The 16,205-nt window shown below is 38.5% G+C and overlaps 1 protein-coding gene across 1 annotated transcript in view; it reads left to right on the top strand.

Moving 5' to 3' along the window:
* The window catches only part of OXCT1 (3-oxoacid CoA-transferase 1), a 127,987-nt gene extending 112,132 nt beyond the window's left edge, over positions 1 to 15,855 (top strand). Inside the window, exons 15-17 of the mRNA XM_059417058.1 lie at positions 4,498 to 4,578; positions 9,028 to 9,129; positions 13,712 to 15,855. Of these exons, the coding sequence (XP_059273041.1) occupies positions 4,498 to 4,578; positions 9,028 to 9,129; positions 13,712 to 13,753 (225 nt within the window). The 3' untranslated portion in view covers positions 13,754 to 15,855. The remainder of the gene's footprint in view (positions 1 to 4,497; positions 4,579 to 9,027; positions 9,130 to 13,711) is intronic.
* The last annotated feature ends 350 nt before the right edge of the window (positions 15,856 to 16,205 follow it).

Below are 16,205 nucleotides of genomic sequence, written 5' to 3'. Positions count from 1 at the left end.
TCTTTTCAGTGCATTAATGCAGGCCTTGCAGTTTTAGGACTGAGTAGGCAGAAGAGGGGGAGTAACCATAATTCACTCAGCTCCTCTCTTGACTTATAAATTTGTATGTTTCATACTGCAGTCTTGAGATATCTTTGCTTCTCCCTTTGATCATACCTTTACATATCTCCCCAAAGTCTTGTAAGCCCCGTCACATACTTCTGCTAGCTTTGCTTCTCCTCGTGGGTTCAGAGATGTTGGGAATGTACAAGTACCTATCTTGGGACTAGACAGCAGTCTCCGGTGGGCCTCAGATGCTCAGTCACGTGGTATTTTACAGCTCTAGCTCTGTTGGAGTTCCCCAATCAGAATTAAAATATTTACACCCCATGTCCTGAATACTAGGGGTCTTGAATGTGGGGTGATGGAGTCTGCGGTGGAGTGTGGTTCAGGTAGCATGAATGAAGGCCTTAAGACTCGGTCCCTTAAGGAGCAACCAACTTCTAGAATTTGCCTTTTCTGTACTTGATCATTAGGGCTTTCCCAAGGAAGTTTCCTGAAAGAAGAAATACATTGCAGCCACATTTAAAAAGCACCTAACAGAAAAGACGGGCATAAAATGGTGTTTTATGTAAAGCAAAACCTTACTACATGCACGCTCCATTGCCTCAGGTGAATAAAATGCTGCTATCAAATGCAACAATCATTGTGTCGTGAGAAAGAGAGCTTGTTGTTTGGGATTAAGTTCATTGTGATAACATGAAGCTCACCGTCATGATAACAAGGGGGATTTATTATCATTTAACCAGAGTTGTTTGGTGCTAAAGAATTTAGGTGCAGGATTTCACACAATTATCTAAAGAATTAGAGATCACCATGAAGCAAGTGATAGATAGAAAGTACTGGAGACACTAAATCATTTAAAAAGAAAACGGTGACTTCCCAGGGCTTCCATGAAGCCTGTAAGTGACCAAGAGGGGAAAGAATAAAACTGGAGAAGCAGGTAGAGGAAGGAGATTTAGCTCTTCGTCAAGGCTATGAAGAAGTTAGCACATATAAGGGTGTAGTGAAATCACGAGCCCTCGAGGCTAGTCAGAGCATTTTAATGCTACACTTTGTATCCATTCCTCTGCCTTTTCTGGCATTTCTTCATGAGGAAAGATAGAAAGAAGCAGAATGATAAGGAGGCACCAACCCCACTGACCCTAAATATTTGTGTGTGGATCTACTCCTAGTTTACTGCATTTTTAGAACATTTTGTGTGATTCCTATAGTGATCGGGTAAGGAAGACGAGGCCATTGTAGAGGAAACGACGGCACTAAGAATTGAATAGACCAAATGACCGTTCAAAGGCGGATGCAAGAGAAAAACATAAATGGGTCTTTGGACCCTTAAGACAGTGTTCTTTGCTACCTCATTATCCTGCATCTCTTTTTGAGGATTTATTTTTAAATGCTAAAGACTCAGCACTTGTTCCTCCTTTGTGAATCGTTAATCTATGCAGCTGCCGTTCCACATTGTAGGGCTCAGCCTGGCATGGTTAGAGCAGAGCACTAAAGTGGGAGTTAGTCCTGTTTGGGCTTCATAGCTAGCCTGTTGTTGAATATTGAAATTGTGACATTCTTTCATCTTCTTGTCTCTCATTTTCTCTTTTTCCTTGATCTGTGTTGTGCCTTGGAGCTAAATGTGAATGGAGTCCTTTAGCGACATTGTTCTCCCTGTAAGTGACCAAGAGGGGAAAGTTTCCCTAGGTGGCAGTTTCCTAGGTCAGCCATATGTGATTTTAGGAATTGTGGTTAGACCATTTTCTGCACAATTACGTGTCTAACTTCATATTGGAAACTAAGAGCTCCTAAAGAATTTCCTGGTAGACGGTAGAAATGTAAACATGTTTTGTATAAACAATAGTAGCTAACATTTATTGAGCACTTGTTAAGTGACAGATACTTAACATGAGATGAATCGGTTTTTTGCATCTCATTTTGCAATAACCCCGTGGGGTAAGGCTGATGGGGAAACAGAGGCCTAGGAACTTTGCATAGCCAGCATGGAGCAGAACCAGACTTGCCCCTGGGTATTTTGGTTCCAGTCCACACCCTTAACCATACACTATACTGTTTATACAGCATATAGTCAATGAAAGGTCTCTCTACTAGGAGCACACAGTTAATTCTGTCAGTTGAAATTCCTGATTCCTCCTAAAATGGAGTTGTTTGGTCATGAAAATCCAAGTCGTTTCTTTCACACCAGACGCAGATCGTGCTCAAATGAGAACAAGGTAAGAGCTCGCTGCAAAAGCTGTTCTTCAGAGGCCCCCAGATTGTTCACTTTGTTTCCAGGCAGGCCCGCAATTCACTGTGACATGCCTTATTTGAGTTACATTAAAAGTAAGGAGACCTGACAACTGTACAAGCTTGAATATTCATCATTAATTTCAGCTCTTTAATTAAGTTTCTCTGACATGTGCAGACTTTCTTTGAAACTGGAAGGGAAAATAGAGCATTAAAAATGAAGTGAAAATGAGGTTTTTATTTCTACAGTTATGAATGTTCTTATACAGTAAGATCCAGAGTATATAACTTGTTATTAAAGGTGTAATGTCTATCCATTTTATATGTATTTCACACTCATTTTGATTAAATTAAAGTAGTAGAGTTTGGCTTTTTGAAATCTATCTGGGATTCCCAGTGGATCTTCCATTTTCCTACCCATTCATTTATTTAAAAAAATACTGAATGCTTTTTATGTCACGCACTTGAGTTAAGTACACTAAAACCTTTTAATTACTGGTGCATTGGTTAGTTGACAGTTTATGAAGGAGCAAAGTCTTCTTAATTAATCTTAGTTATCTGAAAGTCCTTGCCTAAGGACTATATACTTGGTCTAACAGAAATCCTGAGAGAAAGATAAACTAGGTAGCAGGTACATATTTTAGTAGTAAAACAGTCAAATGGCTAAAGATGATGACATCATGTGGGGTATTTTCAGATCCAGAAAGAAGCAATAGAAGCATTTTGCCATTTTTTTTTTTAATAGAAGATCTAGAAGATGATAGGGTAGCCTTCAGCCTCAAGGGGAATACTAATTTAAGCTCCTGTTGGTTGATACTTGGAAAGGACCTTAATCATAATTGTACTCTTAGATCATCAGAGCTATTGTTTCAGGTGTGTTCCATACATGTCCCAGAGGCCACCTCCACACCTGGGATGTGGGGATGGGGGTTGGAGTATGGGAGATAAGTGGGGAAAACCTGCTTTCCACTATTTTCTTTTCTTTCTTTTTTTTTTATTTTGCGGGTATAGTTGACACATAGTGTTACCTTAGTTTCAGGTGTATAACACAGGGACTAAGTTTGTACATTATGCTGTGCTCACCAGAGAAAAAAGGGTACAGTAGCTAAAAGAAACTTTGAAAAAAATACGAATTTTAGCCAGCTCACACATTTTACAAATGAGCAAACTGAGGCTCAGACAAACACCAGGAAAAGCAAATAGCTGTATGGGCATGTGAATGTAAGCGTGGTGGACCACACTGCCTTGCCCGGCAGTAAACAGTTTGACACGGTCATTTTGGCAGAACCATATACATTCTAACCACGGAGTTAACTACGAATTGTGACACAGCTCTACTGAAGAACTGCAGAGGATGGAGGAGGCTGGGATTTTGTTAAGAGAGTTAAGTCTTCAGGTGCCGTAATAAGAAGTTAGTAGAGGGCACCTGGGGGCACAGCGGGTTAAAGCTTCTGCCTTCAGCTCAGGTCATGATCCCAGTGTCCTGGGATCGAGCCCCACTTCGGGGTCCCTACTTGGTAGGAAGCCTGCTTCTCCCTCTCCCACTCCCCCTGCTTGTGTTCCCTCTCTTGCAGAGTCTCTCTCTGTCAAATAAATAAATAAAATCTTAAAGAAAAAAAAAAAGAAAGAGCATGGTAAAGACAATATTTAAAAATGAAGAGGTAACGGGAAAAATGTGTAGAGATAGGGAATGCTGAGAAAAATAACATAAAGTGGATTCCTGTTGAGAACAAGTCTAAAAGTAAGGGAGGGAGGCTAGGCACTGCTGTTTTCACATATGTTTTACTTTTCTAGCAAACCAAATTAATTTTAAAAAGGATATTAGACATTCATGTTTTATATGTGCTTCCTTTCCTTGGTGAATAATGGCTCGTGTTTGTCAAGGAGACCAGTCCCTGAAAGAGAAGAAATAAGCAGGGCACTAGAAGTGAAATTTTTCATTATGGGATATGAGGACTGAGACTTGAGAAGTCCAATTTGTGGCAAGGTGTTTCCCAACTAAATCATTTATGACTTTGGCCATTCATTTAGTATTCTTCCTAAATTATTTTAGGGACAGAAGCTGTCTCCAGAAAGAAAGCAGAAGTGTGACTGTGCAAACATTTTTAGAACAGCTTGTACCTAAAGACCATTTCTCTGGTGGTTCCTGTTTGTCCTTTTGTTATTCTCCTTCTAAACAAGAATTGGTCCCTAACTACTCTTTTTGATATTCCTTCTTTAAAACAGGGAAATGTACATAAAATCATGGAGAAATGTACATTGCCACTGACTGGAAAGCAATGTGTCAACCGCATCATTACTGAAAAGGTACGGTGTCTGTTTTTATTTCCACTAATGCCTGCTGTCACTTTTTTAATTTATAAGCATTTTTAGAATTTTGTTTTGTTACCCTCTAAAACTGTTATGTTGGTAGTCATAGGATTAATTTAATCCATGAGTAGACTGAATAAGATAATTCATCAATTTAATGTTTCTAAATGTAGAATTCTTAGCATGGTACTCTGGAAATACCCATATACAGACTTAAACTGTTGGCCTTGGTAACTTTGACAGTATGTATAACCAAAGAAAAGTTTTATTCATCCTTTTACTTGGATGATTAAGATGTCTAAGATGGATGATATATATAAAGTTAAGAATATATTAATCATTCCTACCTTTCTTCTTTGCTTTCCCAAATCACAAGCGCAAATTGTTGGATTTCATTTTGAGAAAGTCAGCCAAAATTGGGTTTTAATCATTTGGGTTCAAATTGCAGTGAAAGTCCGACAGTGAGCCAAGAAATTTGTCCTATGGTTCTTGCAAGCTTTCAGCTCTCTTTTATAAGGTGGACTTCAGAACACACCAGCCATGTTCGTGCTTCTCTTGATTTTCTTCTTAGATAGAAAATGTTGGTTAATGGCACAACTGGAAATGACTCAGATCTGAGAGCAGCAGTTGTCTGTAGTCATTTTTCTGGCCCAGATACGAACCTAGAATGTTGGAATGACATAACTCTCTGCATTATGAGTTAGGAGGGCATCAAAACAGCAAAATTACCTCTATCAGGCCTGGTTGGGGTGCTGTTCCTTTTGCCAAGAGCCATCGAGATAGCATCCTGGCATTCGGCTGGTTTGTTGCCCCTCACTGAGGTGTGGTAAGAAGCGCCCTAAAGTGGCCCTGTGAGGAGGAGGTTCATAATATCTTACAGAGCCACATTTGAAAAACATTCTGTCCTAAATGATGCCTTCCCGTAGGGCCGTTTATGTGGAATTCCATAAAGATGACTTACAGAGAATAGAAGTTGGATGAAAGGGCAGAATATTTCATTTCACCATTTATTCCCTGAGTCCTACCACTTCTAGAGCCCCTCCCAAACTGTGGTGACAAGATTTACTGAAAAGAATCCATTATTTTGAAAAGAAGAAGAGAGTAGAGGGAGAAGAGATGAGAAGAGAGTCTAGTTAGAGGGCTCCTACAGTGATCTAGGCCAGAAATATCAGAGTTTTAAGCCACAGGACAGAAGGACAGATGTGAAAGACCCAGATGGACCCAACCTAGCGAGATGACGAATTGGATGTGACTGCTGCAGCAGAGGTGCTTCCTAAGAATTCCTCAGGAAGCTCAGACTGTGGGAAGAGACGGGGAGGAGCAGTGGGAGGTAGGAAGAGAATGGGTTCAGTTTGGACACACTCGGTTTGATTATTCCCGAATATGTGAACATCTGGTGAGGGATTTTTTTTTTTTAAGATTTTAGTTATTTATTTTTTTGAGAGAGAGAGCCCATGAGCAAGGGTGGGGGGTTGCAGAGGGAAAAACAAATTTCCCACTGAGCAGGGAGCCTGATGTGATGCCAGTGCTGGATCCCAGGACCCTGAGATCAGGATCTGAGAAGAAGGCAGATGCTTAACCAACTGAGCCACCCAGGCACCCCTCCAGAGATTTCTGGTAAACAAATAGAGATGTGGATCTGGAGCTCAGAGGGGAAGTCAGTATTGGACTAAACCAAAGGCAGTTGTGGAACCTCAGGGAAGGGAACGGTGCATGTTTACCTGTGCTCTAGATACAGTATGTGCTCAATAAATCTTTGTTGAAGGAGTGAATTAGAATGCAGTGCCATTAAGGGCGATGAATGTGTTCAGCCCTGCCATGGCAGATATGGGACTAGAATTCCATTTTCAACTTTTAAGGAAAATTCCATTGGTTTGCCATTTGAAAGAGGCTTTGGAGATGTTTTGACCCTGATTTCCTAGTTTTGTGCTGCTAGAATGAGATTGTGAAAGATGCTTTCCTTGACAGCATCTGGGCTATGATTAACTGCTTTATCTGTAATGGAGTTTCCCATTTTTATCAAGGTTTTGTTTATACTTTATACTGCGAAATGGAATCTTCCTAAATATTTCAAAAGTAAATTTCCTTCATTTTAATAATAGATGTTTGGCTTCCTAGTATACAACCTTGAGAGCTAATTAGGGTTTTATAAAGGTGTTAAAAATTTTTAAAAGCAGTAAGTCAATTTGCCATAGATTTTCTCTCCCTGATCACTTTATATTCATGATATCACAGTTGTCTTCTCCTCAAATCCCTTTCCTGCCTATTCTTAATAACACAATCTGGAGGCTCCTTTTTAAAAAAATTTGTTCCATTTTGATAAATTTATAGCTGCTCATAATGCAAGGGAAGGAAAATCAGTGTGAATAATGCCCCAGACACGTTTTTTGCAAAACAAAAGTATCCATTTAAAAAAAATTTTAAGTTGTCATTTTGGAATTAAATAATCTAATGCAGCACACAGACATTCCTAAATGACCATTTTCTGCCCTCTCAAAACATATATTTCTGCTGAAAAAAGGTTTTTTTAGGAACATTTTTTGTGTAAATGAAAAGGATGTTTGGCAGAATATTTCCTCCAAAATTTAAATCCTCTTTTCCAGTAAAATCAACCAAGTTATCCGTGAATTTATCAGAGAATGCAGGTATTACTCGTCCTCTTAATGTTTTGCTCATGGGGGAAAAATCAATTAACTGGAGATTAATAAACATTTCGGGACTTTGACTTGAATTCACACACAAGTGACAGTAAGTTAAGCTATTAAGGGGAAAGAACATGTGGGTGTGGTGCCCCTTCTGAGTTTTAGGCATGATTCCAGGTGCTCAGAGTATGTTTATTTTATTTATCCTGTATAGCAATCTTGGGAAGTGGGGTGTTCTGATATCCATGTGTACTTGCAAAGACAGGTTCACCAAAGACCACTTAGCTAGCACGTGGCAGAGCTGGACTTCCAGTCCACCTCAAAAGCCAGGGTTTTCCTCTACATGTGGCTGTATCTTCATATTAGTCTTCTAAGCAGGAGTGTATTTATTTATTTATTTATTTGTTTGTTTGTTTGTTTATTTATTTATCTTAAAGATTTTATTTATTTATTTGACAGAGAGAAATCACAAGTAGATGGAGAGGCAGGCAGAGAGATAGAGGGAAGCAGGCTCCCTGCTGAGCAGAGAGCCTGATGGGGGACTCCATCCCAGGACCCTGAGATCATGACCTGAGCCGAAGGCAGCGGCCCAACCCACTGAGCCACGCAGGCACCCCAGCAGGAGTGTATTTAAAGTGGCAATTTAGAGTTTGATTTCCAAGCTAGCTGAAAATCAAGATCAGCCTGTGAAAAATAGTTGAATGTAAGGTAAATCTGGAGGACGGACGGAAGAGACATGGGAAACATTAAGTCCGGGTAAAATGAAACTAGCTGTGGAAGCCTAGAAAGAGCGTAGTCCTGTTGCTCTGGAGGACAACGGCGAAGACCTAGCAAGTGACAGAGGAAGCAGTCGAGGCCTCTTACGGTTAGAGCTTCCCAGCCATAGTCTAATCTGCCACGAGCCAAGTGAGCCTCCTGACACAGAAAGTTTCCCAGCAGAACCCCAGTGACCATCTCAGAAGAATGTTTGTTCCTGAGTGGGAGTTTATACTAAATAACTTCATCCGTCCTCCCACTCATGTTGTCATACTGCATTGTGACAACGGGTGCCCTGAATCAGATACGGCAGGTTGAGTGTGCCTGCTGAGGTCACACTGTACCACTTGGTACTCCCGTCACCTGGTGTTACCAACCAGAATGTTGTAAAGGAATTTTAGAGCGCTGGAGTCTTCACGTACTTGTCCCAAACACAAGCATCTTCATTTGAGGTGCATACCAGAGGGGGATTCTCATGCTGGCCTCTAGCACCCGAGTGTCTTCACAGGACTTAAAGGCAAAGTTTTTATACTTACCTGGGAGTCTTTCAGCAGTTACTTGTCAGGACTTCCAAGTGCCTGCCTTCTTTTATATCCTGTAACTCTTTACGCAGCAGCATTGACTAGCTTTTCCCACCATCCTTGTGCTTTCGCCTTCCAAATTTCTCCTCCGTCCCCACTTTTCGTCATTCCTTTCTTTCTTCAAATCATCATCATTTTCTAATTGAAATTTTGACCAGAAGTGTTAGACCTAACTAAAGGAAGGTAAACAACAACTGGATTACAAAGTGGCACGTGCCGTCAATAGTCAACACTCATTTATTTTCTGGCATCAACAGTGTTCCACAGCTAATTGCCGATTAGGGAGCTGGCATTTATTCTCACCAAAATATAATCGTTAGAGTTGACATTTTCTCATTGCTGATTGTCAGAGTCTTTTGTCCTGGGTCTTGTCTCTCCTTTAAGAATTCGAGAGGTTATTTCTGTTTTGTGTTATAAAATTATTACTGTGATAGAAATTGTCATTGTCGTTTTCTTGGTTCTGACAGGCTGTGTTTGATGTGGACAGCAAAAAAGGACTGACTCTGATTGAACTCTGGGAAGGCCTGACCGTGGATGACATAAAAAAGAGCACTGGGTGTGATTTTGCAGTAAGTGTTTCTGTGAACAAATCCAGCCACTTGTCCTATATCATGAGCTTGATTAATGGGTGTTTACAGGACATGAACCATTAATTTGTGATCATTTTTGGAGTTGACCTTTACAGAGAACAGGAGTGAAAAGGGAGAGTGCCTTCAGATGAGAGCAGGTGGGAGCAGGAGCGGGCTCTGACTCATGGCCAGCCAGCATTTGGCTCAGGAGTCAGAAGCAGGAGGGGGAGGAACCACCAGGGACTGCTGGAAGCAGAGGTGGAGTTTGAACTCTTAAGCTATTTTGTATAAAGTCCCTTGCGATCCTTTGTTCTTGGTTACCTATCAGTGTGGCTAGACTAAATTAACTCTAAAATGTGAGCCACACAGGGAGAAATGATACTGCCTTGTTTTAAACCCAGCTGTGCCTTATGGCTTTCTCTTTGATGAACTTTGATGCCTGATTATTCTATCCATGGACCGTATTAGAAGGATGAGCTCGACACTGACTGATAGTCACAAAATAGGTGTATACTGCATTTAAAGAAAAAACCTAGTTCATAAAAACTAAGACTTACAAAGCACATATACATCAGGGGAGTATACATTTAAGAAACCTACAAATCTCTTTTTGAAACAGAATAGTACTATAATATAAATGATCACCCTTTAATGCCAGTGCTTGTTAATGAATCACCGATCACCTACCTAATGGGAGTTGAGAAGATAGCTCAGTCCATTGGAAGTGAATCGAAAGTAAAGGTGAAATGTCTCTGAAGAATTGAAAGAAAAGAATTTCCTTCTCACACACCTTTTTAAGAATGGATTTATTAGTTAAAATGGAATATATTTATAACGGGAAGAAATTTGAAGCTACCCATCCTAGAGAAAGTGATTTAACAAAATTTATTCAAGAAATCGTGCATAGATTTCATAGACTTCTTCTTGCTTGGCTGGTACCTATTAGTGCATAACAAATTCCTGTAAAAACAATTCTGCTGCATAATTCATTATCCACATGTAACTGTTTTGGTATTGTATGAGGGTCTTTGTCTATTAACCTTTTTTGAATTTCCCTTTGAAGAAAGAAGTTTGTCAGCAATACCTCACACAAAAAGCACATCTTGAATTAGCTTTTCAATAACCTCAGGGAGAAAAATGAGATTTGTTCATACTTTATTTGGAATTCCTTACCCCAGTGATAAAAGCAAACAATTCTTACATATCAGCTCTTCTTTATATTTTTTCCCTATATGAATAAATTGACCTCTTCTTCGTCGGGTAACAATTTTGAGATCCACATCATGTTCAGTTCTTGGCTACAAAAGAGAATAGGCAAAGAAAGGACCCTTGTTGTTATTATTTTTTTTCATTCATGTAGATAAGTCAGGATGAACAAGGTGGTGTTTTACTGTTTTTGCGCTTTTATTTTTTTTTTTAAGTGCAAGTTTCCATGTCTCAATGCACCGAAAAATACCTCTTGGTTTCCGTTTTATTACCATATCACCCCTCCTTTTGACATGAGCCTGTGATCGATCTTGTTTCCTCCAAATTAGGGCGTTGAGATAAAATGTTAATTTGTATGTTCCTGTTGTCCTGAAAATGACAATGTGTGGTAGCAGCTGAACCGCCTCAACAAAAGGACCCACTTTTGAGGATCTGATGATCAATGGCATCTCTTTGGACCCTGACAGATGAAATCACATATGACGATTGTTTTTCCGTAATGCTAGGGACTGGAATGCTCTAATGAATAACTTGTTCTGTTTAATAGCTGGGTTATCAATAAAATACATGTAATCATAAAAGTACATTGAGGATAACACTTCTTGATCGTTCAGAAGGTGTTTCTTGTCATACTTCAGAAGCTATTCCATGTGATTGTTACTGCATAGGTCGCATTTTACTCTATATGTGACCTTATGTCAGTCAGTCAAAATTTCTTCTTGAGGAAAGGCCCACTTAGTCTTCACTATATATCTGGACATAAGCATTCTAGAAGGGAATAGTTAGACAACCAGGTTGTTGCATAATTAAAAAGGATAAAAACCTAGGTCAAAGTAATTTTGAAAATGTGTTGGCTAATATTTTCTCATATTAAAGCTGTGACCAGCTAATGAAAATGTTGGATTTCTGTATATCAGTCTGTGTGTTACTTACTGCCAGTTACTTGATGGGCCAAAGTAGAAAGAAAAGGGGAAATCCCACCACCTAAATTGCATTATCTGCAAAGTCTCTCTTTCCACTGAGTAGTTAATTCAAAGAGTTTCTCATTTCTTTCTTTCCTAATGCATGCTTCTGTTACATAAAATAGGTATTTTTTTCTTTACCATAAATGTCTGTGGACCTTTTTTGAAACAGAATATTTCCTTCTGTTTTTATTTTTTTAAAAATTTGAGTCCATATTTGAACGTCATATGGTCAAATAAACTTCCAGAGGTCATTAGTTATCCATGATTATTTATTAAACATCCAGTTGTATCCCATATTGAGTTATGAAATGTGAATAAAATAGAACAAATTGGTATAGTTTCTACTCCCAAGGGCCTTGGTCTTATTCTCCAGGCAGGAATACACCTAAACCACCAGTGGCAAAAAATTAAATAAGAATACTGCTTATTTATATGTTTGCAGTGAAATCTGAAAGAAGGCAGCTGGAGATATTTTTTGCTAAGTTGAATAAATTTACACTCGGTATCTATTATGAACTGGCATTATACCAGAATTAAAGAGTATATACCATTGGGATTTCAGTGGACTGGGCAGACAAATTGTTGGCTTATCTTCTACACTTAAATCATATAATCTTGTGCCACCCTGTAGATCACCTTGGCAGATTAAATCTGCTTTGGCTTGCATGGGCTTAACATGTTGATAAGACTGTGAGAGAATAGGATGAAAAATGGTGGTTTAGTAGATGTTTTTCATTATAAAAATAGACAGGCCAAGTCAGTCTGCATAAAGCTGCTTTTCTGTTTTCATAGAAGTCAGAGTCCACATTGAGGATATAAATAGTAGAGCCCCAAACAGGGTCAATACGCCAAGGAAAATGATCAGATGTTTAGTTTATAAAATTAAGGTGTCCAGTTTTCTTTTAAAGGAAATGCTACAAAGCATCTTTTGGATGTGATTCCCCCCCACAAAATAGTTTTATTTCATTAAATTATTTCTGCAGATGCTCTGTTGTTTTAAAAAAAGAAAATGGGTTGTTTGTGAGACACACTTTCGAAATACACAGAGCCCATATGTCTTTTATTCTTTTCAGTAGAGTGAAGATCTATGCACATGTGGGCTGTGATTTTTGTCTATTTATTATATATCTATTATTTTGTCTATTATTATGTATCTGCTCTTGGAACTGGCAAATCTGAATGAGCTGTCATTTATTTTAAGCTATATATGAAGCCATACCAATCCTTTTTATTCTGATCATGTCATTCTTTTAGTAGAAAAATGGAAAGGGGGGCATTAACTCTTGACATTATGAAGAGTTAATACAGAAACAATTTATAAATGAACTAAAAATATTTAACCTCATCAAAGCCAAATAATTGCCTACGCCTTCTATTTTTAATACTGTCTTAACCTCTATTAAAACTTTCCTCTAGTTCTTTGAAGCTTAATCTTTGTTTCATTCATTCATTAATTTAACAAAATATTAACTTTATTCTGGAAGGCAAAATGCCAGCTAGGCCCACTTCCATCGGTTCATTGTTGAAGGGCTCAAAGAATCATTAATATCTTCTCCTGGCTTTCCGTGGACACTGTTACTTACTAGGACTCAATAGATATTTGCCAGATTGAATGACATCTGTGCTGACATTGCACCTTGAAAGATCAGTCAAAATTAAGCCAAACCACTTATGTTTTGTTTAGGTTTTTGCCACCAGCTATCCCATTAAACGTAGACCTGTCCTCATTTTTCTCTGCTTCAGGGCTTCTAGGAATGCATGTACTGTTCTGCACATTGAACATAATTATGGTCAATTTTTAATATTTCTGTTACCTCCTTTTTTAAAATAACTTGGAATCTTTTTACTGCCTTTATATCATTTCCATTCCAATTTTGAAATTTCTGACAGAAGTTGTCATTGATCATACTTATCTTCATTAATATGTATCCAGTTAATCCAAAGACTACGTTGTCTCTTAACAAAATTATGAATTGACTGGGGCTTATTTTGACCATTTTGAGACTTGATCCTTACTCTATGTCTCTGTTTTAAGTAGCCTCAGAGGTATCAGTCTCAGAGCTCAGTGATCCATTCAGTAGAGAGCTTGGTTGTCTGAACCCTTTATTGTCTCTGTCTGCTCCTCTTCCACTCCCTTTCTTGTGAGTCTTAATGATCCTTAATTTAGGAGGTATAATGTGCAAGAAGGTTGAGAACTACTAAATACACAAAATGTCAACAGAAGAGTTGTCTGTCTTGTTGGTTTAGAATGGAAAATAATGAGGAAACTCTAGGTGATGTCCATGGCAAGGCTGTTTGTTACCAACATCATTCAAGTTTGGAGATGTTTATGCCATGAGGTTGTTTTCTTTTTTCTTTTTTTTTTTTTTTTTAACAATTTGGTCATTTTATTTTTCTCTTTCTTTTACCAGGTTTCACCAAAACTCATGCCAATGCAGCAGATCACAACTTGAAATTGAAATAGATGTTTGTCCCAGACTGTGTGTTTTTCATTTTAATCACATAGGATTTCGTTGAAAGGGTATCAGTAATCGTAATTGTGTGTCTCATGTAATTTTTGACTAGTTTTCTTCAAGCATCTTCCACTGTCCTTAGCCATATAGACTTTGTTCTGTCAAGTGTGCTATGACATCTTAATGAAAGGCAAAAAAAAAAAAAAATATATATATATATATATAATTATCTTATTTGTTTTATAAGTGCCAAGAAGGCTTATCTTTAAAATAGTTGCTCACCTTGGATTTATCTTTATCTTTTGTGGTAGGTACATTAAATTGTACCAGGATGGACCCTTAGGAAGACTTTCATTGATGTGACTTTCTTCCTAAATCCTGACAGAGAAAAGAATGAGGGAGAAAAATAACTCCACCCAGAGTATACCCAATGCAGCATGCTGTACCAGTCCTGAATGATACGTGAATTTTGAATGGGAGAAATTCTGTCTTAATGATTATGTTTTTCTTTTGGCCTCCCCTGACTTCTGTTTTAGAGCCTCTGATTTGGTGATTGTGTCTTGTTTCCCTAAAGCATCCCTTCTCCCCCCACACTTCCTGTAACTAAATAGTTGCTCAGTTAGGCAAACAGGAACGTCTCTGTATGGGAGAGTAACTGGTTCATGGGAGAGACCAAGGGGTAGAGGGTTTATTGGTGCTGATGTCCCACCAGGAAGTTGCCTTTAAAAACCAACCATCGGTGCTTTGCCAAAGACCAAGGTTTATTTTGACAAGAGGGTTGTAAACCTAATTGATCTAGTCAGCTTTCTCATTTTAAAATAATGCAGTATTTCTGTGTATCCAGAGAGGTCCCTAAAAGGCTTTCTCTATATTACTGAGGCCCAGTGGGCTACCCAAGACGACCTCTTCGGGCACAAGAGGCAGTGGGATAATTTATCCTAAGTCCAGTCACAATGACAACAAAACTTAAACTTTTTCTTTCTCTTCAGGCTCTCTTACTTCTGTTCAGAAAAGTTTCTAAATATCGAATGCCTTTTTCTATAGAACACTGTTCTTTTTTCTGCCCAGGCTACTTCCTTGAATAAAGTACTTTTATTTAGCTTTATCAAAATAGAGGAAATACCAATGAGCATCCAGGATTTGAAGAGCCAGTGAACTTCTATTGTTAGAAAATAAACATGGGGGACTAGGTTTTGTGAGGAACTTGTCCTCAGAGCAGTCGTTCTTACCACCCAGTTGCCTCAGGGGGTATCCTAAGCATCCTGGGTATCAAATGGGAGAAAAGTCCAGGCTCCCTAAAGACGGGTCAGACAGCTGTCCTCCAGACAGAGGTAGGCACATAAACAGTGCAATATAATTATTGCTCTGGCACCAGATATAGGAATTTATGCATATGTTTAGGTGACAGTTATCATTTAAACTCACTTTTCTTCAGGTAGGACTATAATTGCGTTATGTATATGGTATTGGAGGCGAGAGGCTTTTTTGGCCTCACACTCTCTATCTAAAATAGTCTTAACTGACTGGCTGTGGGATTGAAAGCTTATTTTCCCAGTACTGACAAAAAGGACTCTTGGAATTTGTGAGGTAGGAGAATAATACATATCTGTTAGAATTATAATTTGAAAAAAATGTATGCTATTGATGGTTGCTATATTTGCAGACTTAGTTGCTTATCATTCCAGTCCATTACTTTAGGGTAATGTGGTTTGAAGTGTGTTCCCAGCTTTGAGTGGCAGAACCTATGTAGAGGACTTTATATTCTTGATTATCAAGAGTTCCATGGATATTAAACACATTAAAAAACAGCATAAATAATCAAAACTATTGTAGATCACCGTGATTGTCTTTTTTCTTATTTGGGAACGGTGTGACCAGTTATGGGAATAATATACTAGAGACTGGTGGAAAGACCAACGATAAATAGTTCACATACTTTACTGCTTCAATCAAGTTGTTGCTTTTCTTTTTATCTTACCAAAGAACAAATACCATTTTTCATGAAAGAAAAAATGAAATGTTTACTTAAATGAATTCTGATTTTACTCCTTGTCAGAGCCGATCATTTATCTATAAAAATAGACTTCATGTGTTAATATGTATTTTTTTGTTTTTATCTTACATTCTTTTAGGATGTATATACATTAAGTAGCTTTCCAGTGGTGCGTGGAGTTTGCTTGGATTTTGAAGTGGCTCTAGTATAGTCTGCCCAGCATCTGTGTTATCCCTCTGGTTACAGACTCATCCCCTGGCCAAGGGGTGGGGTGTGTGCCCAGATTATGCCTCCTCCCTCATTTGTCCACACTTATACCCAGGGTGCGCTTATGACCCAGGATATACCAGTAAGGTTATTTCTCCCATGTTTAAAAACAGGAGATGAAAGAGAAGCAAATTTTCTTATTCCTCTCTAAGGACTAAGCAATAAGAGTGTGACTGTGGAACCAACATCTCC

This window comes from Mustela nigripes, chromosome 12, assembly GCF_022355385.1.
Source record: "Mustela nigripes isolate SB6536 chromosome 12, MUSNIG.SB6536, whole genome shotgun sequence".
Lineage (NCBI taxonomy): Eukaryota > Metazoa > Chordata > Mammalia > Carnivora > Mustelidae > Mustela > Mustela nigripes.
This window is presented reverse-complemented; position numbering and strand designations above follow the sequence as displayed.